Source organism: Magnolia sinica, chromosome 1 (genome assembly GCF_029962835.1).
Source record: "Magnolia sinica isolate HGM2019 chromosome 1, MsV1, whole genome shotgun sequence".
NCBI classification, from domain to species: Eukaryota; Viridiplantae; Streptophyta; class Magnoliopsida; order Magnoliales; family Magnoliaceae; genus Magnolia; species Magnolia sinica.
Window position 1 is genome coordinate 68884200 of NC_080573.1, and position 23301 is coordinate 68907500.

Here is a 23301-nt window from a genome sequence, read left to right on the forward strand (position 1 = left end):
TAGAATCTGGCAGCCAGAAGAAACTGATTGTCAAGACCATGGCCCTGGTCAGGAGGCTATTTGGGTCTTTGGCATTTGCCTTTTGGCTTCCTTTGATCGACAAAATTCCTGCCTGCCATTCTAGAAAGAGGATTGGTGCACACCAACCTTCTACATTATTCGCAAGGACCCTTTTTTTCTACAAAAAGCAGTGCACTCAGTGGGCGAAAAGCTTTCAACAAGGATTCATGCATTTGCATAAAACTTGCAATAATCTCCATTCGACATTTTTTTTTCTTTTTCTGCATATCATATGCTAAATCCACCATCTATTGCAAAGCACATTGGTAAAATCTATATGTTTCTGGTTTCCTCCAATCACAAAAGCCCATATTAACCACCCTAAGCATATATGCACACACCCTTGGTTCCAAAATGCCCATCAAAGACAGTTATTTCCCACAGTTGAACCCACGGCAAACTGACAGAACTATGATGAGAATCAGGGCGATCAGAATCCCTAAGACAATCAGCTTTATCTTCATATTTTGTAACCACATCTTTCTCCGCATCTGTGTCCCCTGTGTTCTGAAGTCTTGTGCCTGGCACCAAACAAAGGACAAGTGAGTCTATTTTGCAATCCTCTGCCTAAATCTTTTCCCTTTGAGAAATGCCATTGCAAAGTGAAGCACACTTCAGACAAGTTCAATTGAACTCATCTCATAGAAAATGAGGCATACAGGTATCATATGTTGGCGATACCTGTATGGACCATAGCACAACAGCAGTTGTGAATGGACCATCTGGCCATCTGACTGCAGTGTGATTTTCCTGCTGAATTGGATGGACTTCATTTTATGCACAACTTATGAATTAATCGTCCATTTTCATTCCAGTGATCAGAGACTCCATGTGGTTGGGCTAGAAAATCCATGGTACTGACCACCTTGGACAGGTGTCACACATGTACCATGATCCATGAAGCTCTTTCATTTTGCACTTAATGGATCTCCACAAAGCCTGCATGCTAGCAGTCAAACTTCCCTTAAACATTGTTAAATGTCTTTCACTATGGATTTAATGAAGAAATAACCAGAGGGGATAATTGCAATATTTTAAAGATGGTAATGCATTTTACCTGTGACCGTAGGTTCTCAGTCTTGTCTACGAGAAGCTCAATTTTCTCCCCTCGATCAAGAACCTGTAGCGTGCATGTGATAAACTTCTAAATATGAATGAAAAGGCACTTTGTACCTAACAAACATTTGAGGAATGGTTGCAAGAGTTTATAAAAAGTGACTAATGAACAACAGGAATGCCTAGGCAATTTAGTGCATGGACAGGCAAAAGAGGCAATTAGTGGAATCAGTGGAGTATGAGATCCTAGAAATTCATCAGGTGGGGCGAAAAGGTGGGAATGCCTTGGCCCAGAAATCAGGCTGATCCATAGTAGGCCACGTGCTTAGTAAAATGAATGGTTAGAAAAAAGAATGACCAACGGTCCATGATTAAAGCACAAATATCGCCCAACTGGTGAGAGGACCCATCCAATTTTTGTGCAAGGCATGCTCATGGACCCACCTGAAAAGTGAACCAGATCCCTTACATGTGTTCCATTTTAATCCTTGAGAATCGCCTTAGCATTTCTCAATCAACAGTGATGATCTTCTCTGTTCTCTGATGCATTTTGACTTGGAACAGAAGGATTTGAAGATTCTCAGGTTTAAAAAAAGGTCTCAAAGAAGAAAGAATTAGATAGATGGCAATCATACAGAGTCCAAAAATGATTGATCAATGTGCTATGGTGCAAGAAAGCATTTGCCATACGAGATCTGTCTCCACTGGTTGCTTCAAAGTAGTAATATTTGTGTGCATTAGCAGTTCTGGTATTCCTTTCCTGAGTTGCATGGCCCTTGTTTTGGCTTCCTAGTGCTTTAGTGACTACAAGAACTCCGATCAAATATTTATGTTACATATTCTTCAAAACATACGCTTCATCTCCTTTTTTTTTAAGATTAAAATATTATTAAAAGCCCAAGGGCAAGAAAAAAACAACGACAAAACAACAAGCAAGGGAAGAAGAAACAAAAGACAAAAAAACACAAACAACAGAAGGAGAGAACTAAAAAACCCTAGAAAAAACTATACAACTCGAAACAGGGGATGCACCCTCATAAAAAACCAAAAAACATAACAACAGAGAAATCGGAGGAGAAGCCCTGCGGCACCTAAACCAAGGGAGGGAGGCTAGCTAGCCAATCCACAACATACCTAGAGATGAGAGCAGTAACCCGAGCAGGGGAAGATGTCGAATCCCGAAACGTCCTAAGCGATGTTGTGAAAATCCTACAATTTACAATTTGAGTTGAATCTTAAGCAAAAACTATTTGAATCTCACCTTGAATCCCTTTTTATATGAATCCTACGATTTACGATTCAAATTATACCTGTTCTCTTCTATTTTAAGCTTCCCTTGGCTTTCAATTTATGTTTTTAAATTGATGGGGGCTTTAAGAATAATTTAGAAAAGATAAATTATTTTACTTTGTACTATGTAAGAGATTAAATGATATATATTCTCTTCAACATTAAATCATGGAGCTTTTTTATTTAATGATTTCTTACCTCTAGACTGGTGAAAACACCAAATCAATGTATGACTTATCAAGAATGTTTTAATGGATGGTTACGATCATGCTGATTTATATGCATTGTGGAATGATAGTTGGAAATCAATCTTTTTTTGTCGGTCTATAGAATCAAGTACCTCTTTTCCAACATGATTCTACATTCAAGAAAGATAACAAGAACATAAATTATTAAAGAATCCTCGTATGTTTTCCAAGGAAAATTACTTACAAAAAAAAACAAAAAACAAAACAAAACAAAACAAAGTAAAGATAAGAGTCCTTCAACACTATCATGACATGGAAATTACTTTGTGCATATTGATGAGAAAAGGATGATTGATGACTTTTTATTTTTTTTTCTGATTTATTTATATTTTTCATTTTTTTAAGAAAATAATTAAAAATTCTTAAATTTTACAATATGATTTGTGATTCGATACAATTCAACCCCAATTACGATTTGTAATATGATAACAATTTTGACAACATTGGTCCTAAGAATCATCTCCCTCCAGATTGCCTAGAATGTAGCGAGGATTGATAGCTACCTACGAGCTAGTTGGAAGCCAAAACCAGACACACCATTCCAGGCATTATTGATCATGCAATAATTCTACCGACAAGATCCAATACCTCACACTCAAACCATTTGCAGTTGGGCTTCATTAATTCTACCATCTCCAATTCATACACATCCATGTTGACAAGGCCCAAAAACTCATCAACCCTTCAACAATTTCAACTTTAGGACTCATGCTCCCATTCCTGCTCCTGCATCCTTGGTGTTTACGCTTGAAACAGATGCTGCCTACCTGCTCATGAATCTAAAAACCTGCTTCCCCCATGCTTTGCGCAACTAAGGTGTAGAAGTTGCTATCCCATTGACTGGTCCTATGACAAACATTGAAAATCATGATCAACAATGGTCTGTGTCATTCTTGATGAGATTGGAAGGCAAATACCGAGGAATGTCACCTTTAACGGTGTTGTCTGCAAGGTTCAAGCCCAAAAAGGAAAGCTTCACCTAAATCATGAGTGCACTAGCACCCATGGTGTGCCGTAATGGCCATTACGTGAAGGTAACGATGGCAACCTATACACATTACAGAGTTGTAACGGCCATTACGGAAAAAATGACTTGTAAGTGTAATGGCCCATTATGCCCCCATAAAGGCCATAAAGGTCCCATAACAGTCCATTATAGGGCCAATATAGGATTTTCAGGTTTTTTTTTTTTCCAATTAAAATAATAATAATAATAATTAAATAATTAAAAAATAAAAATAAATAAATAAATAAAGAAAGAAAGAAAGAAGAAGAAGAAGAAGAAGAAAGAGATAGAGACCGTCATGCCCATTATGAGGGCCATAACGTAAAGGTAACGAAGGTGGACGTTAAGGCCACCGTTACCATTATAGAATACCTTGCTAGCACCCAAGAATAAAATTCTTTTTTCATGTAACGAAATGGAGCAAACTAGCTAGAAGATCCTCAAGATAATACTTCCAAAGGTTGAGGGTCAATCTGAACCTAATTCGACCTCAAGAGGACCCAACCCACAACCTAATCCAACTCAAAATTTCAACACAAGAAACCCAACCCAAATTACTCTACATACTCAACCCTGAACTGACCCCACCCAACCAAAATACATGTAATTATTTGCAACCTGACCTAACCCAACTCGAATTTGTTTGACCCAAACACAACCCGATTCCAAATCGGGTTGGAGTTTTCCAACCCTAAATCGACTCGAGGACCTTGATGCTTGACCTAACCTAACCCAACTCAGGTTAGGTTAGCCAGGTTCAGGATGACCAGAACACAAGATGAAGCCCTATATGAACCACTTGGGAAGACACCTTTTCACGAAGTGACAATTAATTACAATATACTTGGTATATTTGTGGTAAACAGGGTTGGACCGGCGAAATTATCACAATGAAGAGTCACTAGAAGAGAAGAATTCTCAGCTCAGTTAATAATGTCTTCAACCAAGGAGATCACCTACCCCATGTGCCATGGCCCAATATTCAGCTTTGGTACCAGAACGAGCAATAACTCGTTGTTTTTACTCTTCCATGTAACTAAATTTCCAACTATCGAAGTGCAATAACCTATGGTAGACCCCTACCTGTGAGAGATTTGGCACAATCCACATGTATGTCTCATGTACGTTCATGCTTGGAGCCAAGGTGTCCAGTATCGGTATCGGTTGGAGTAACGGTGACCTCCAAAACCGATACGGATACGGGGTCGTAACAGCGTAATGGCGCGTAATGGCGTAAAAAAAAAATTTGCCAAAAAAATATAAAAATATATGTATTAAATCCGGAATATTCTAAGCATTCCAAATATGCATTCATTTATAAATTGGAAAATGTTTATGGTGGTTTAACGGTCCACTCTTTGGTGAGAAGCTGTATCGGACTGTCTGATTAATTTTTGAACCAGGTAACCTGAATTTGACTATAAAATGTATATATTTAATTTTCTAAATATCTAATTTATATACTTAACAATTTAATATCTTTCTCCCAGTAGTTCTTTAAAAAAATGAAATTAAATTCAAGTAGATGGCGTTGCCAATTTCGGGCTGACTTGGAGGACCAATCCATGCCCCAAATTAGCCTCAAATTCATGCAATTTATTGTCATTATCCCACTTATGTATTAGTGGACATTTATTGGATAGTGAATCATGAAAAAAATCAAAAGGCCCTATTTTAAAAAATAAGAGTACATAAAATAACAATTAAAACTATTCAAATAATTTGATTTTGGCATTGTGAGTTAGCAATTGCAGTTTATAATTTAATTGGTAAATTTTAAGTTAATATATGTCTTTCGTACAATTTTTTAAGGGCTCAAATTAGGCGGGACTTGGATTGTGAAGTGTAGCACACATGTCAAAGTTTTTTGGGCCCCACCCATGATGAATGTGTTATATCTAAACCGTCCATTCATTTGACAAGATCGTCTTAAGGCTTGACACGAAAAATAATACTGATCTAATTATCAAGTGGACCACACTGCAAAAAGCAGTGGGGGATTGAATGTCTACCATTGAAAACTTTTTTGGGATCACAGAACTTTTAGATCAATATGAAATTTGTTTTTCCTCTTCATTCCATTCTTTTTGACCTTATGAACAGATTGGATGAAAAATAAATGTTACGGTGGGCCAACGAATTGTTTAACGGTGAAAATCATCATCTTCGCTGCTATTTTTGGTGTGGTCCAGACGATCTTTGGATACGATTCATTTTTTAGGTAATGCTCTAAAATAATATTTAAAAATAGATGAACGGTGTAGATATAATAAATACATCACTGTGGAGCCCATAAAACTTTGATCTCCTTTGAACCGTTCGTACAACTCGGAGCTCGAGGAGTGTCAGCGCTCGTCTCAGCGTGACACGTACCTACAGCAGCTTACGCCTGCAAAAAAAAAAAAAAAAAAAGGAGAGAGGGAAACCGAAAAGAAAAAAGAGGGAAAGAAGAGAAGAAAAAAGAGGGAAAGAGGGAAAGAACAGAGAGAGAGAGAGAGAGAGAGAGAGAGAGAGAGAGAGAAGAAGGAGGAGGAGGAGGCCGCAGCCGCAGTCGCAGCAGGGCCGTAGCAGCCCAAGAAGAGGAAGAAGAAGAAGAAGAAGAAAGAGAAGAAGAAGAGGAAAAGAAAGGAAAAAGGTAAGGTTTTTTTTTTTTTTCTTTTCTTTTTTTTCCAAGGCCCGTAACAGCCGTTACGTGTACAAAAACGGGACTCGGCCGATATGGCCCCGTATTGCGTAACGGGTACCACCTTTACCGTTACGTATTGGCCGTTACGGCTGATACGTAACTGTTTTGGGACACCCTGCTTGGAGCAGACAATTCCTCTACTAGGCAAGGTATTCGGTAACATACGGCCATAACGGCCGTTACGGCCATTACAACTCCATAACGGTCAAAATTCTTTTAAAAAGGAAGAATTACGATACAGGCCATAACGTGTGTTTGTGTGTGTAACATACGGCCATAACAGCCGTAATGGCCATTACAACCTTGTAAGTGTCAAAATTCTTTTAAAAAGGAAGAATTAGGGTATGGGTCATAACGTGTGTGAGGATAATGGAAAAATAAAAAAACAACAAAAAAACTAAAAATTCAAGGATCCAAAATGTATTATTTTCTTGTCTTGAACATGTATTTGATGGTGGCCATTCCTTAGTAAGAATTTTATCTTGGGTTACTTGATTCTATTAACTTAAGACCGACTCTAAAACAATAAAACTCCCATGTTTAGGCTTGGGAATTTGACAAAAAAAAAAAACCTACCTAATTAATACAGAATTTTACATTCTGGTACCTTTTTTAAAAAAGTTTTCAAAAAGCTGCCTCATTAATCGATATAACCCTCATTGCACTACCTTCTGTCACAACCAACGTGCTAGCAAATAGGTCGGTGGCTCAAGCGAACCCCACAATGATATTTATGTAAAATCCATCCCGACCACTTGTGATTCAAGTGGCCATGTGATTGGAAACAATGTACAATAACGCAACACCCTCCAAGCTATTTCCACTAGTGTGGCCCACGTGATTCGGTCAGGAATGATTTTTTTAGCCAGCTACCTATACATTTGTGTGGAATCTAATGGTTGGAGTGGATTTCATATAATTATCATGGTGGGCCCTGTAAAAATCAAGGGTTGAATTCTCTCCCAACTATTTCCTTTGGTGTGGCCCACCAAAATCACAAGTCAGCCTAATTTTTGGCCTTTGAGCCTAATATGAGACTAAATATGTAATGGTCGGAGAGGATCTTACATAAACATGATGGTGAGTCCTGTCAAAATCAAGGACGATGTCCCACACAATTCCATTTTTTCTAAATAATCTCTCTTTTACAAGACGTCAAGGCTTTTTTAAAATTTTTGGCTAGGCCCACCGTAATGTGTAATGCAAAATCCACTTGGATCATTAGATGCATAATCTTAGTTTAGGCACAAAACCAAAAAAAAAAAAAAATTCAGGTTGGCATGTGATTCAAGTGGGCCACATGAAATAAGACAGTTGAGACAGAGACATCCACCCTTGATTTTTATAGGGCCCACCGTTATGATTATATGAAATACACTCCAACCACTAGATGTCACACCAACATTTACACCTAAGGCCTAAAACTCAGCCCCATTTGTGATTCAGGTGGGCCAAATCAAAGGAAACGATTTGGAGGGTCATCGTTGCCTGTACACTGTTTCCAATCATTCGGTCCACCTGATTCACGGATTTTTTTTGGATGGGGTTGATTTTTGGACCTTGGCCTAACATGATGTGACACCTAGTGGTCGAGGTGGATTTTACACAAACATCACGGTGGGACCCACCCGAGTGGCCAACTCATTTGCTTGTACGTCCACCCAACCGGCCATTAAACAAATGCAATGGAAGGTAGTGAAATGATAATTACGTTGATTGATGAGGTAGTATTTTGAAAACCTTTATAAGAAAGGTACCAGAATTTAAAATCCATATTTATTGGGTAGTTTTTTGTAAAATTCCCTTAGGCTTCCAAATGCCTAATATAAAAATATAATTAAGATTACAAGTCTGCATATAAATAATGATGAGTTGATGACACCATTATAGGTCGTTACCTACTCACGATTTTGGACTCGAACACATGTTGAGCATGATATGGTGGATTAGGGCCTGTTACATATAAGGATAACAAAAGGAAGATGCAAAAACGGCAAACGGGGGTGCACATTGCCACTACGTAACGACCTTTACAGTCATAACGTAACCTTTTTCATTACCATGCCACCAAGGGACCTTTGAGAAACTACAAGATATGATTTACAACATCCAAGTGGCCCGTGTTAAGCACATGCATAAGCTCATCTCACTGACAAAATATGCGATATCAGGATGAGTAATTGTCAAATATATTGCAATAACTCATCAATATTAAATTGGAGATGATGATTATGTTCAATAGGATATCTACTAGTCGAGCTACAAATGCCTAATGTCTTTCAGAAGATCAAGAGTATACTTTCGTTGAGAAATAATTATGTCCTGCTGCAGTCTAGCTATCTAAATGCCCAAGTATCTGAGAGTCAAGAACTTATCAAACTATTTACTCATAATTGAATTCAGTAACTAAATTGCATCAATATCATCATTTGAAACAATAATATAATCAAAGTGAACAATGACAATAATGATACCAGCAGCTCCCTTGAAGAACAGAGCATGATCTTCATTGCTTCAACAATACCCAAACAGCACCATGGCATCGCTAAACCGTTCAAGCCAAGCCCATGGCAATTGCTTTAGGCTATAAAGAGACTTATATGAAGCTTGCACATGGTACCCCTTCTAGATGATGGAAGAAATTCAGATGAAGGTGCCGTGTCCACTTCTTGAAGATCCCCATGGAAATGCATTTTTACAGCTAGCTTGCGTAAGAGGCAAGAGATATTCGTAGCTAGAGAAAGTAATCCACACAAATTCAATTTGGCAACTTCGGTAAAGGTTTCATGAATGCCTACTCCGCAAGTCCATGTAAGATTCTTTTACTGCTAAATGGGCTTTATAACGCTCCACTTCTTCATTTGGAAGGGAGATTGGTGCGAGAATAATCTTCATCAACGGAGGTGCGAGATCGCGTGTGACCTCTCCCATTGGAAGGGAGATGGGTGTGAGGCTAATCTTTATCGACGTAAGTGCAAGGTCTACATCTATCCCCACAACATCACCCATTCATATCCATCAATGTATTTTCTTTAAAGTTATTTGATTCTCTCATCTCAGATCTTTATCTTCTTCCAAACCTCACTTTCTCATACCCATCAACAATTCAACCCTAAAAGACCTCAACTCATCCAACCTAGCCACACGTGTGAACGCTGCGTGTTAGCAGTACAGCCACACCTTGGCCCTTTTGGTTTCTCATCACCTTAGAATTAAAACCATCTTCTCTATTGTCCCAAACCCTACCCTAAACCTAGAAATCCTTGACTTTCCTACTTTCCCAAATTACCAACCCTAACCTCTCCCATTCTTCAATTCAAACAAAATCCTTACACCTCTTCCTACCCAAAACCCTAATTCTCATATCCTAAACTCTAAACCCTTTAGCCCCTTCATCCAATTTGATCTCATAAACCCTAAATCCTAGATTTTCCCAATTTCCCTAACCTTAATTTTACTCTAGGTAGTATTAGGTCTTTTACTTTGAAATAGGCTTTACCTATGCTAATTGGATGTCCCTACATCCATTAGATCCTAGCTTCCTTTATTTAATGATCTTGTGGTATGATGTTGGTAACCTAGGCTAGGATTATGCATGATATTCTTATAGTCTACTTGGTATTATTGATCATAATGGCAAGCTTTATGTTCTTTTGTTGATTACCTTAAGTTTACTACTCGATCTCCCAAAATACTTGGTTCATGCATTGGTCCTGCATCAAATTTCATATTAGAGACATAGGTTTAGTATAAGATTTTTGTGTTGCATCTAGGTTAGAGTCACTCACATCTAGGGTTTTCTTTTAGAGTTTCCTTGTGTATGCCCACTCGTTCGAGACGTGGTTTTGGTCTACAACCCATAATGAATTTAGAGCAAATTGCCGAAGCCCTTAATGTTGTTGATAACCGTCTGACGATTATTGAAGCGCACAATAGAACTACCACTCAATTAACGGCGACCAATGCACGCGTCAACCAACTTAAGCCCTCTTTACAGGCAAACCCAGACACTGAGGAAGACGTTCAATCTCAGGCTGGAAATCAAATTGATAGGCGAGAGCAAGGTCATGGCCAAGGCATTGGCCGTGGTCGAGCACAAGTGCCACCACCATGTGAGGAATGTTATGACCATCATGATATAGATGCACAAGTCATGAAATGTGTGAAAGTTAAGGCCCACGGTTTTGACGGTCGCTTGGACCCCAAAAGTATTCATTGATTGGTTGGCAGACATGGACCACTATTTTGAGTGGTATGATATGTCTGATGCCCGTCGAGTGAGAATTGTCAAGATGAAGTTGATGGGCTAAGCCAAACTTTTTTGGACCAACATGAAGCGTAAAATTGAAAGGAAATGAGAACCCCTAGTTGCGCACTAAGCCGAGATAAAAGAGGTCCTTTAAAAAAAATTAATAATAACTCCATCTTTCTTATTGCCAAAGGCTCCTAGACTAGTGGCAGGCTTTGCATCAGGGGTCCATGACTGTACCAGATTACATCGCTAGGTTCGAAGAGTATATTATGTGATGTGACATTGAGGACCCGATGATTACATTGTCTAGATTTAAGATAAGCCTCCGATTTAAAATCCAACGGGAACTTTATTCTCGAGATGTTGGCACATTGGAGCACATATACCAAGTGGTGCAAGACATTGAACACTACCTCAAGGCACCAATTGGTAAGCATTATGACTATCGGGATCCAAGTGTCAAGACTTACTATCAAGGGGCTAAGCCTAACATGGGGAGTTGGTCTAGACCCCAAATTGGGTCTCAGTCCAACCCTAGAGATGTCAAAGAAAAATGGATAGCAAATGTTAGCTCTAAGGGAGGTAAGCAAACGTGATGCTTCAATTGCCATGGAGTTGGTCACTTTGCATATCAATGTCCCTCAAAAGATAGGAACAAAGCCCTAGTGATTGACAATGGTGAGGAAGGAGATGAACGGGGTAATTTTGAAAAAGAAGTTTATCAACCCAACATTAATGGTGCTAGTGATGAGGAAGCAGAAGAAGAAGAGACCATACCAATTGCAGTAGTCAAGTGCGCCTTGACCAATGCTAAGGAGAATGATGATTGACATCGGAATATGATATTTTACACCTATGCAAAATGTGGAGAGAAGAATTGCAAGGTGATCGTCGATAATGGTAGTTATACCAATGTGGTTTCCACTAGCACTGTCTCGTTTGGGTTTGAAGCCTAAACCACACCCTCAACCCTATAGAGTGTCGTGGGTGGATGCATCTTCCATGCATGTTACCCAGCAATATCTCGTATCCGTTAATTTTGGATCCTATTCAGATTCATTGTGGTGCAACGTCTTATGTCACATCATTTTGGGATGGCCTTGGCTATTTGACCGTGATGTGACGATATATGGTTGCTCAAATGTATATTCATTTATGCATCGAGGCAAAAAGTATCTCTAGTTCCTCTCCCACCAGAAAACAATGCGGAGAAGAAAACTGATTGGAAGTCGGGTAACCCAAGGGATACGAGGAAATCTCAAACTACGTCTCTCCATGTTATCAACGCCAAGGAGTTCGAGAGAGAGACTACAGTGGATTTGATGATGTACACCTTAATGGCGAGAGACGTTACACCCGAAGTTAGTGTAGAGGGACCCCGTGAGGTGAGGCCGATTATGGATGAGTTTCACGATGTATTTCTAGAAGACTTACCAGATGAGCTTCCACCCATGAGGGACATCCAGCATGCCATTGATCTTGTCCCTGGGTCAACTCTACCAAACCTTCCTCATTATCAAATGAATCCTACGGAGCATGCAGAGTTGAAGAGGCAAGTAGATGAGCTCCTCGGAAAGGGTTTCATTCAGGAAAGTTTGAGCCCGTGTCGTGCCGGCGCTTCTCACCCCCAAGAAAGAAGGCACATGGCAAATGTGTGTGTACAGTCGAGCCATCAACAAAATCACGGTCAAGTACCGGTTTCCCATATCACATCTTGATGATATGTTCGACATGATGGCAGGTGTCACAATCTTTTCAAAGATTGACCTCAAGAGCGGGTATCACTATATGCCCAAAAGATGAGTGGAAGACAGCCATCAAGACGAATAATGGGCTATACGAGTGGCTAGTCATGCCATTTAGCTTGACTAACGCCCGAGCACATTTATGAGAGTGCTGACCCAAGGTTGAGACCCTTTATGGATAAGTTCCTTGTGGTGTATTTTGATGACATTCTTATTTATAGCACATCAAATGAACAACATCTCCACCATCTAAGGCAAGTTTGTGGGATCCTCAGAACTAAAAAGTTATACGCCAACCTTAAGAAATGCACATTTGTGTCAAAAAGCGTCATCTTCTTAGGGTTCATCGTATCATCTGAGGGCATGAGAGCGTACCCCGAGAAAGTCTGGGCCATAATTGAATGGCTTGAACCGCACAATATTCACAAGGTGTGAAGCTTTCATGGATTAGTAACTTTTTATAGGCGGTTCATCAGAGGATTTAGCTCCATCATGGCTCCCATCACAGATTGCATCAAGAAAATGGAGTTTGTATGGACTAAAGCTGCCTCTAAAGCATTAAAGAGATTAAGGGCAAGATGAGCGAAAACCATGTCATGCGCCTTCCAAACTTTTCTAAAGTCTTTGAGGTTGCATGTGATGCATCTGGGGTAGGTATAGGTGGAGTGCTTAGTCAAGAAGGGCACCCTGTTGCTTACTTTAGTGAGAAGTTGAATGACGCATAGCAACGGTATTCCACCTATGACAGAGTTCTATGCGATTGTCTAATCCTTGCACCATTGGCGACATTACTTGTTACCGCAAGAATTTGTCTTGTTCTCAGACCACAAGGCATTACGTTACCTCAGTTCCCACAAGAAACTAAACCCTAGGCATGCCAAATGGGTCTAATTTCTTCAGGAATATTCTTTTGTCCTGAAACATAAGATTGGGGTCGAGAACAAACCTGTTAATGCCCTTAGTCGCCATGCGGTGCTACTCCAAAGTATTAGAGTGGAAGTGACTGGGTTTGATTGACTGAGAGAAGAGTATCCTATATGCCCAAACTTTGGTGAGGTGTATGCGTCACTACAAGATGGTCAGTTGACCGACAGTCGCGGGTCTGTCATCATCGATGAGTTCCAATTTAAAGGTGACAAACTCTGCGTTCCCCATACCTCCCTCCGTGATTTCCTAGTTTGGGAACTTCATGCAGGAGGGGTAGCCGGTCATTTGGGGAGGGATAAGACCATTGCCCTTGTAGAAAATATATTTTATTAGCCAAGTCTCAAGCGAGATGTAGCCAAGATTGTTAGGCAGTACAGGACTTGTCAACTGGCGAAGCAGAGGTAGCAAAATACAGGATTTTATACGCCTTTGCTAGTACCCCATGCTCCGTGGCAGGACATTAGAATGGATTTCGTGTTGGGCTTATTGAAAACTATTAAAAAATGCAATTTCGTATTTGTGGTTATGGACCGTTTTTCCAAAATGGCCCATTTTATTCCGTGTACAAAAACGTCAGATGCCTCCAATGTGGCCAAGCTTTTCTTTGGAGAGGTAGTGCGTTTACATGGTCTACCTAAGACCATAGTGTCTGATCGTGATGTACGCTTTATGAGCTATTTTTGGAAAACATTATGGCACATGATGGGGACAAGGCTTCAATTTTCATCTGCCTATCACCCTCAAACAGACAGTTAGATTGAGGTTGTCAATAGGAGTCTTGGAAATCTGTTTAGATGCCTTGTGGGTGATCATGTCCGAACTTGGGATTCCGTTTTGCCTATAGTTGAGTTAGCATATAACAGTTTCATTAATAGGTACATAGGCATGAGTCCATTTGAGGTTATATGCATGGCTACAAACCTAGAAAACCTATAGATCTCATACCTATGTTTGTGTCTCATATGCCATCTGAGTCAACAAATGAGTTTGCACGTCGCATACATGAGTTGCATGGTGAGATCAAGAAGCGAATTAACATAAGTAATGAAAAATATAAAGCGTTTGCTGATTTCATCACAGGTTCCATGAATTCCAAGTAGGAGATCATGTCATGGTTCGTATAAGGCCTGAACAGTTCCCACATAGGGCCATTAAAAAAAGATATAAGCGCATAGCACAGGACCATACAAAATACTGCAGAAACAGGGTTCTAATGCATATGTAGCAAACCGGCCACCTACCATGGAAATTAGCTCTACTTTTAATGTGGAAGATCTAGTAAAATACAAGGGTCTTGCTACTTTGCTTGTTGATCCATCCATAGACCATGACCTAATCCCAAACCCATGGCCCCTACCTGACCAATCATTCGAGCCTTTACCACCTTTACCCTCCTTGCCTGCTCGAAGCGAACAAATTAAAGACATACTAGATGCAGAAGCAGTTTCCACTCGCCATGGGAGATTTCAGAAATTCCTCGTCAAGTGGATGCACAGGCCGATTTAAGACAGTACTTGGATTACAAGGGACGAGCAACAACATTTAGATCCAAATATTTGGGGCACTACAGGAGTTTTAGTCCGCCAGAGGCGAACTCTTCTCAGCCAAGGAGAGTTGATGAGGACATCACTTCACGTGCACCTTTGCATACATATCAGAGGAGGCAGGCTGCACCGATTTTCCTATGCCTAGGTGACTACCCATGATCATGTTGAAGACCCCATGTGCATGTGCGAGCATCTGGAAGACTCCACACTGGAAAGATGCATATGGGTTGCTATATGGAGTAATCTAGACCTTTGGGTTGGAGGGACGTGACGATCAGGCCGTTGGATCGCATGGATCATATGATCAGGTCATTGATCGTGGTTCACCAGATTAGTTTTTTTTAGATTTTATCATCTTTTGGGATTTAGTTTTGATCATTAGACGGTGATTTTTGGAATTTTGAAACTTCTTGGAGCTATAAAAGAAGAGGGACATGTGACCTCTCTCATTGGATTTTATGAGAAAAAAAAAAAGAGGCTTCTGTTTTTCTTCTTCCGTATTTATGAGATTTGAAGATACTTCCATATGATTTGGAAGGGAGATTGGTGTAAGGATGATCTTCATCAACGGAGATATGAGGTCTCCATCAATCCCCACAACATCACCCCTTCATTATCCATCAATGTATTTTCTTCAAAGTTCTTCGATTCTCTCATCTCAGATCTTCATCTTTTAAACCTCACTTTCTCATACCCATCAACAATTCAAACCCTAAAAGACCTAAACCCATCCAACCTAGCCACACGTGTGAACCCTGCGAGTTGGCCGTACAGCCACACCTTGGCCCTTTTGATTTCCCATCTCCATAGAATTAAAACCATCTTCTCTATTGTCCCAAACCCTACCCTAAACCTAGAAATCCTTGACTTTCTTATTTTTCCAAACTATCAACCCTTCTCCCATTTTCAATTCACCCAAAATCCTTACACACCCCTTCCACCCAAAACCCTAATTCCCATATTCTAACCTCTAAACCCTTTAGCCCCTTCGTCCAATTTGATCCCATAAACCAAAAATCCTAGATTTCCCCAATTTCCCTAACCATAATTTTACTGTAGGTAGTATTAGGTCTTTTACTTTGAAATAGGCTTTACCCTATGCTAATTGGATGTCCCTACATCCATTAGATCTTAATTTCCTTTATTTAATGATCTTTTGCTACGATGTCAGTAACCTAAGCTAGGATTATGCATGATATTCTTATGGTTTACTTGGCATCAATGATCATAATAGTAGGTTTTATGTTCTTTTGTTGATTACCATGTTGGGACAAAAATAATAAAGATCAAGATGCTATGATGGAGATCAAGTTGAAGAAAATTACTAGAACAAGTTGTGTTGCGCGCACCCACGCAAAGGATGTTGGTTACGCGGGACCACACAACACTAATGATGGTTGCGCGGGTCCACGCAACATCAGTTTGATCATGAAAGATTAGAACAATGAAATGTTGTGCGACCCGGGCCCCATGGCACAAAGACCGAGGGTTCGCATGTGTGGAGGCATATAAATACCCCTCCCCCTCTCATTTGCACACAAGAAGAAAGATCAGAGCTCCCGAGAAGAAGAAGACCTCTGAAGGTATTTTGAAGAAGGAGAAGAAGAAGAAGAAGAATGAAGGAAATGGATTCTATCCATTGCGCTAGACCGTGCAACACATGTTGTACGAGGATTGATACAAAAGGGCATATATGTTGTCCAAATTCCTGAATTCCTTCAAGTGCACAAGCATTTTCTATAATTCAGTGTTCTTAAGCATAAGGCTTCTATTCTAGATGAATTGAAGGAGAAGATGAAAGATGTTCAAAGCCGCACAACATTTCTCTTGCTGAGATGAATACGTCGCAAGCCAGAATGCTGCCAGAATTGATATCTGAACTTATTTAATATTTGTCTTTTGTATACTTTTATCTTAGAATCAAGGGATGAAAGGATGTAAATGAATTCAAAAATAAATGAAATACATTTTGATGACTGTTCTCCCTATCTTTTCTTTGTTACTATCAAATAAGATAGTCCCCTAAATCATATACCTTTCATTTCTTGTCGAAACAAAATGGCGACTCTGTTGGGGAATTTGTTATCTTATTCGATATTAACTTAGAAATCATATAGAGAACTTCATCATTGTTTGGCGTCATATAGACGCCAAAATGGGGACTCTCGACGGGAACATCCTCCCCTCTATCTCTAAGATAAAGTATACCCTTATCTCAATACTGATTGATATTATTTTGTACAATCTGACAAAAATACAATACAACACATGCATCCAAACTGCAATCAATGGCAACCGCTACAAACAAGATGATCTTTTACTTCATATTGACTAGATTCATGGTGGAATATACTGGCGATCAATCTCTAAGCCAAAAGAATCAACCAACATCAACCAAAAATGACAGGTCCCGAGTCACTGCTGGGGTCATAACTGTTTCGTCGTTGGCACAAGAAAACAGTAATGAATGGATTGTAGTATCCCGTCGAAGATTGAGAATCAGAACAACTCCACCACGAGAGATCAGAGAACCAGTGATAAGAAACACGGCCAGAAAGAACCCTGCACTTGCTCCTTCGACGTTGTACCCAGGAAAGTCCCTTCGTTCTCTCAAGTCACGGGACTTCCCGGCCTTGCCTACCGCAAACGTCAGATGGACAAGAAAAGAAAAGGGCAAGTCGCCTGTAGAGAATTCATCAGCCTCCACATCTCCGCAAATGAGGCCCCAGCAAACCATATCGCAATCAACCAAATCCTATGGAAGCGTAAAAGAAACCAGCGAGACTCCTCCCTTATCAAGCCCTATCACCCTGATGCACTCTTATCCCACCCCGGCAACTGCTTTGTCAGGGAGTAGAGAAGCTGCTGTATACATGGCAGGAACAAGTCAAGGTCCGCCACCGACTATTGACAAGCATATGACCGAGATGGCATAGGCGCAAAGAACTCTGATAGAAGAATGTCGGAGCCTCCGAGAGGCATTAGCCACTCTTGCTCACAATGTTGCTCAAGTCGTGGCTCCTCCCATGATGGCTGCCATGAATGGACATGAACAATATCCCAAAGGCTCACAAACACCTAGAGCAGGATCACATGGATCCGCTCCTGTAACGAGAGCAATAACACAAGACGAAGTACAGCAGGTAGTTACAGAGGTCGTCAGGACCAAGAGAGAACGTGAGCATATTGGGAGATTTCATTACAAGACGCCATATCCAAGGGAAGTGGAGGACGTGCCATTCCCAGCCAACTTCAAGCATCCTGACTTTTAAAAGTTCAATAGAGATGGATCTCCAGAAGAACATCTCATGCACTTTATCACAACAATGAGTAATTTATCTACTGTTTCACAATACTGCTTGCGAATGTTTGGCTTCTCTTTAACAGGTAAAGCATTTCGGTGGTATTCTAATTTGGCACTGAAATCAATGTGGACCTGGGAGCAAATGCAAGACGTGTTCATGTCAAATTTCTTCTCGTCAGATCGCAATGTCAATATTACGGAATTGGTTTCCGTGAGACAGAGAAAATGAACCCGTGGAGAAATTCATTGATAGGTGGAAGACTTTGGGGGCTTCGTGCAGGCAATTGCCCGAAGAGAGCAGGTAAAGATGTGCTTGAATTCCATGGAGACGGGAATCGCATTTGGACTTACAAGTGCCGACATAAGAACCTTTGGCGATCTAGCCACAAAAGCCCATACATTGGAACTAATGACCAGGAAAATGCCAGCATTTCAGAACGAAACGGGCGGAAGAGGACACAACAGACTGATGATGAATGTTGTTGATCGAGAAAAGAAGAATGACATTCCTCATCACAGAAGAAGAACAGAAAAGAGAGAAGAATCAAGCCACTACAGAGGGAGAATCGATGATAAAAGGCCCAGACCTCTCGATTCTCATGAGGGATTTGCGTTCGAAAATGAAGATGTAGTCCCCATGATGAATCAACTATTAACTACAGGAACAATAGAACTACCTTCATCCAAGCGTCCCGAAGAGGTAGGAAAGACGAGAGAAAGAAATTATTGTCATTATCATCGTCTGTTGGGGCATCCCACGGAAAATTGTTTCACGTTAAAAAGCATAATGCAAAAGATGATAAACAGAGGCAAAATCATGATGGGAAAGGATAAAAGAAAGAAGCAGAAAAGCAATAGTGAATGTATTATTTGCTCGAGAAGTTACTTACAAGAAAACAGAACTCAGAAAGAAAGATAATTGCAACGTAAATACCATTGGATCTCCGAGATATATGCGTAAAGCAGCAGTGATTACGCTGAGATCAGGTAAAAGGATAACAAGTCCTCCACAAAAACAGAGAACTGAAATGACAAAAGGAGAAACATCCGGGACATGTCACGACGATGATAGAAAAGAATAAGGAATAAAGTTGAAAGTAACTTGTGATGTGGTGAATCACTTGAAAGGCATACCAACTCGATTGAGCGTGTTCGATGCGCCGCGATTATCAGAAGACTCCCAGCGAACTCTAATTCAGGCTCTATCTGATAATGATATCAAAAAAGCATTACTTGTTGAAACGGAAAATACAGAACTAGAAGTACAGAATAGTTGCATGTCCATTATTTCTTTCTCCGATGATGACCTGATTTACGACAAAGAGCATAATAGACCATTAATGATTCTGGGCTATATTCATGATAAACAGTTCAAGCGGATAATGCTAGATAACGGGTCTGCAGTAAATCTATTGCCATTAAAAGTGTTGAATGAACTCGGATATCGCTGCTCCCATTTACGCCCTAATGGAATGATGATACAGGGCTTTAACCAAGACAGACAACACGCACTGGGAAAGATCACACTAACACTGGAAATAGGAGAGTTAATGACAAATGTTGTTTGTAACGTTATCAATGTAGTAACAACATATAACCTCCTCTTGGGTAGGCCGTGGATGCATCAGTATGGCATTATACCGTCCGCCTTACACTAATGCTTCAAATACTGCAAAGATGGGATTCAGTACAAGGTAATGGCCGATGCGAGACCATATACGAATGCAGAGTCCTTCGCCGATGCAACCTATTACGATGGATTCGCAATAGAAGATAAAAGAAAAAATGATAAGAATAAGACCGCAAGAAGCAGTCACACAGAAATGATAGAAAATGAAGTCATAAGAATAGAATTGTTTAGGAAAGTGAACATGAAAAAGAAGTTTTATTTCGTGCCAAAACACTTGAGACAACCAGGACAGCCTCCATTAATGTTGTTATCGCCCGAACCTTTAGAAATTTTGCAAGCAAACTATAGTGGCGTTGCCCTATGCCAAAAGGAAAAAATCATTCCCGTCTATGCCAAAAAGGTTTCATGTCAAATCCAACTTAAAGAATCCCAAGCCTATTGAGTTCTACACACCATCAGAAGCAAAAACAGAAGAAAAGGCTAATAATAAAATAAGCTGTGAAAGGTTAACATCTGAGGATCTGAAGAGATATAGTCCCATCAGCAGAAAAATTATGAAGAACATGGGCTTCAATTGTGAAGAACCGACTGGACTGAACAATGGAAAAAGTATTCAGATTCCGATTGGAGTAAATGAAGAAAAACGAGAAAATTTTCATGGATTGGGGGCAACGCCTTCTCGGGCGCACAAGTAAATATGATCGCAGCAGATTTGGCAGTCAGCAAAGAAACAAATTTCGAAATAATCAGGCATCTGGAAACAGCGCCGAAACAAATAGAAGACGGGGGGCAACTGACAATTGATAGTTTGCGAGAGATAAATCTAGGCACAGAAGAAGAGTCGCAGAATACGTTTATAAGTGCCAGCCTTCCCGAACAAAAAGCCGATCAGTACATTAAACTCTTGAGAGAAAATAAAGATGCGTTCGCTTGGACATGCAGAAATGCCGAGTCTGGAACCATCAATAGCAATGCATCAATTAAATATCTCTAAAGATAAGAAGCCAATCAAACAGGCTCAGAGACGATTCCATCCAGATTTAATACCTCTAATAGAGGAAAAAGTGAACAAACTGATCAAGGTTGGTTTCATTAGAGAGGTCAAATATCCTAAATGGATATCAAATATTGTCCTGGTCAAAAAGAAAAGTGGACAAATCAGGGTATGTGTTGATTTCAAAGACTTGAATGAGGCTTGTCCAAAAGACGATTTTCCATTACCAATAACAAAGATGTTGATCGACAGTACAACAAAGTACGTTGTTATGTCCATCATGGATGAGTATGCTAGATATAATCAAATACGAATGGCTCCAGAAGATGAAGAGGCTACAGCATTCAAAACCTCTCTTGGGATCTATTGCTATAAAGTTATGCCATTTGGCCTCAAGAATGCTGGTGCGGCATATCAGAGAGCGATGCAGAATATATTTCAAGATATGATGCACAAGCATGTGGAGTACTATGTTGATGACTTGGTAGTCAGATCGAATAATCATGAAGAATACCGTGAACATCTGACTTCGGTCTTTCGTCGGCTTAGAAGGAAACAACCGAAGATGAATCCCGCTAAATGCGCCTTTGGCGTGTCGTCAGGAAAATTCCTTGGTTTCGTCATCAGACACAGAGGAATCGAAATTGACCCAGGCAAAATCAAAGCTATTTAGGATATGCCGCTGCCAAAAACATTGAAAGAATTAAAGAGCTTGCAAGGAAAATTAGTGTATATCTGTCGCTTTATCTCCAACCTAGCCGAAAGATGTCAGTCGTTCGCACATTTAATGAAGAAGGGAACGGAATTCGTATGGGATCAGTCGTGTCAAAACGCATTCGACTCTATCAACGAGTTATTGAAGCAACCCTCAGTATTAGCAGCTCCTGTGAAAGGCAAACCCCTCATTCTATACATTTCCGCAGCTGAGAACTCTCTGGGTGCTCTGTTAGCACAAGTGAATGAGCAGGGAAAAGAAATTGCGCTCTATTATCTAAGTCGGACTCTGATAGGCACAGAATATAATTATTCACTCATTGAGAAAGTATGTTTGGCATTAATATTTGCAGTACAAAAGTTAAGGCATTACTGTCTTTCTCACGATATAATTCTTACTTCACAAGCAGATCCCATAAAATTCCTAATGACAAGGCCGATGTTATCAGGAAGATTGGCCAAGTGGATGTTGTTACTTTCAGAATACACGATTACATACGAACCGGCGAAAGCAATGAAAGGATAGGGAATAGCAGATTTCTTAGCGGCTCATCTTGTAGCAAATTGTGAAACGATCAGTGATGATTTTCCAATGAACAGGTAATGATGATTGAATCGCCAAACTCATGGCAAATGTACTTCGATGGTGCCTCTCGAACTTCTGGAACAGGTGCTGGAGTGATATTCAACAGCCCTCAGGGCGATTTGCTGCCATATTCCTTCACACTAGGTGCAGCATGTACCAACAATGAGGTCGAATACAAAGCTCTCATTACAGGAATGGAAATAGCACAAGAAATGAAAATAAAAGAATTGCAGGTCGAGTTGAAGAAAATAATAAAGATCAAGATGCTATGATGGAGATCAAGTTGATGAAAATTACTGGAACAAGTTGTGTTACGCGCACCCGCGCAAAGGATGTTGGTTGCGCGGGACCGCGCAACATCAGTTTGATCATGAAAGATTAGAACGATGAAATGTTGTGCGAAGTGGGCCCCATGGCACAAAGACCAAGGGTTCGCACGTGTGGAGGCCTATAAATACCCCACTCCCCCTCTCATTTGCACACAAGAAGAAAGATCAGAGCTCCCGAGAAGAAGAAGACCTCTGAAGGTATTTTGAAGAAGGAGAAGAAGATGAAGAATGAAGGAAATGGATTTTATTCATTGCGCTGGACCACGCGCAGGGATTGATACAAAAGGGCATATATGTAGTCGAAATTCCCGAATTCCTTCAAGTGCACAAGCATTTTCTACAATTTAGTGTTCTTAAGCATAAGGAAGACTTCTATTCTTGATGAATTGAAGGAAAAGATGAAAGATGTTCAAAGCCGCACAACATTTCTCTTGCTGAGATGAATACATCACAAGCCGGAATGCTGCCAGAATTGATATCTGAACTTATTTAATATTTGTATTTTATATACTTTATCTTAGAATCAAGGGATGAAAGGATGTAAATGAATTCAGAAATAGATGAAATACATTTCGATGACTATTCTCCCTATCTTTTCTTTGTTACTATCGAATAAGATAGTCCCCCAAATCAAACACCTTTCACTTCTTGTCGAAACATACCTTAATTTTGCTACTTTATCTCCCATAATACTTGGTTCAGGCATTGGTCATGCATCACCCCATAGTGCATGTACGAGCATCTAGAAGACCCCACACTGGGAAAATTCACATGGGTTTTAGGGAGTGATTTGCACTGTTGGATTTGAGGGACGCAACGATCGGACCGTTGGCTCACATGGAGTACATGATCGGGCCGTTGATCATGGACCATTTTTCATCAGAGGACATATATGTTTTAGGATCTAGTTTTATGTTTGATTTATTC

The 23301-nt window shown here is 40.1% G+C and overlaps 1 protein-coding gene across 1 annotated transcript in view; it reads right to left on the reverse strand.

The window, feature by feature from the left end:
- Positions 1-212: 212 nt before the first annotated feature.
- LOC131250776 (vesicle-associated membrane protein 722-like) overlaps positions 213-23301 on the reverse strand; it is a 72618-nt gene continuing 49529 nt past the window's right edge. Inside the window, exons 4-5 of the mRNA XM_058251087.1 lie at positions 1118-1180; positions 213-581 (exon numbers count right to left, since the gene is read on the reverse strand). Of these exons, the coding sequence (XP_058107070.1) occupies positions 432-581; positions 1118-1180 (213 nt within the window). The 3' untranslated portion in view covers positions 213-431. The remainder of the gene's footprint in view (positions 582-1117; positions 1181-23301) is intronic.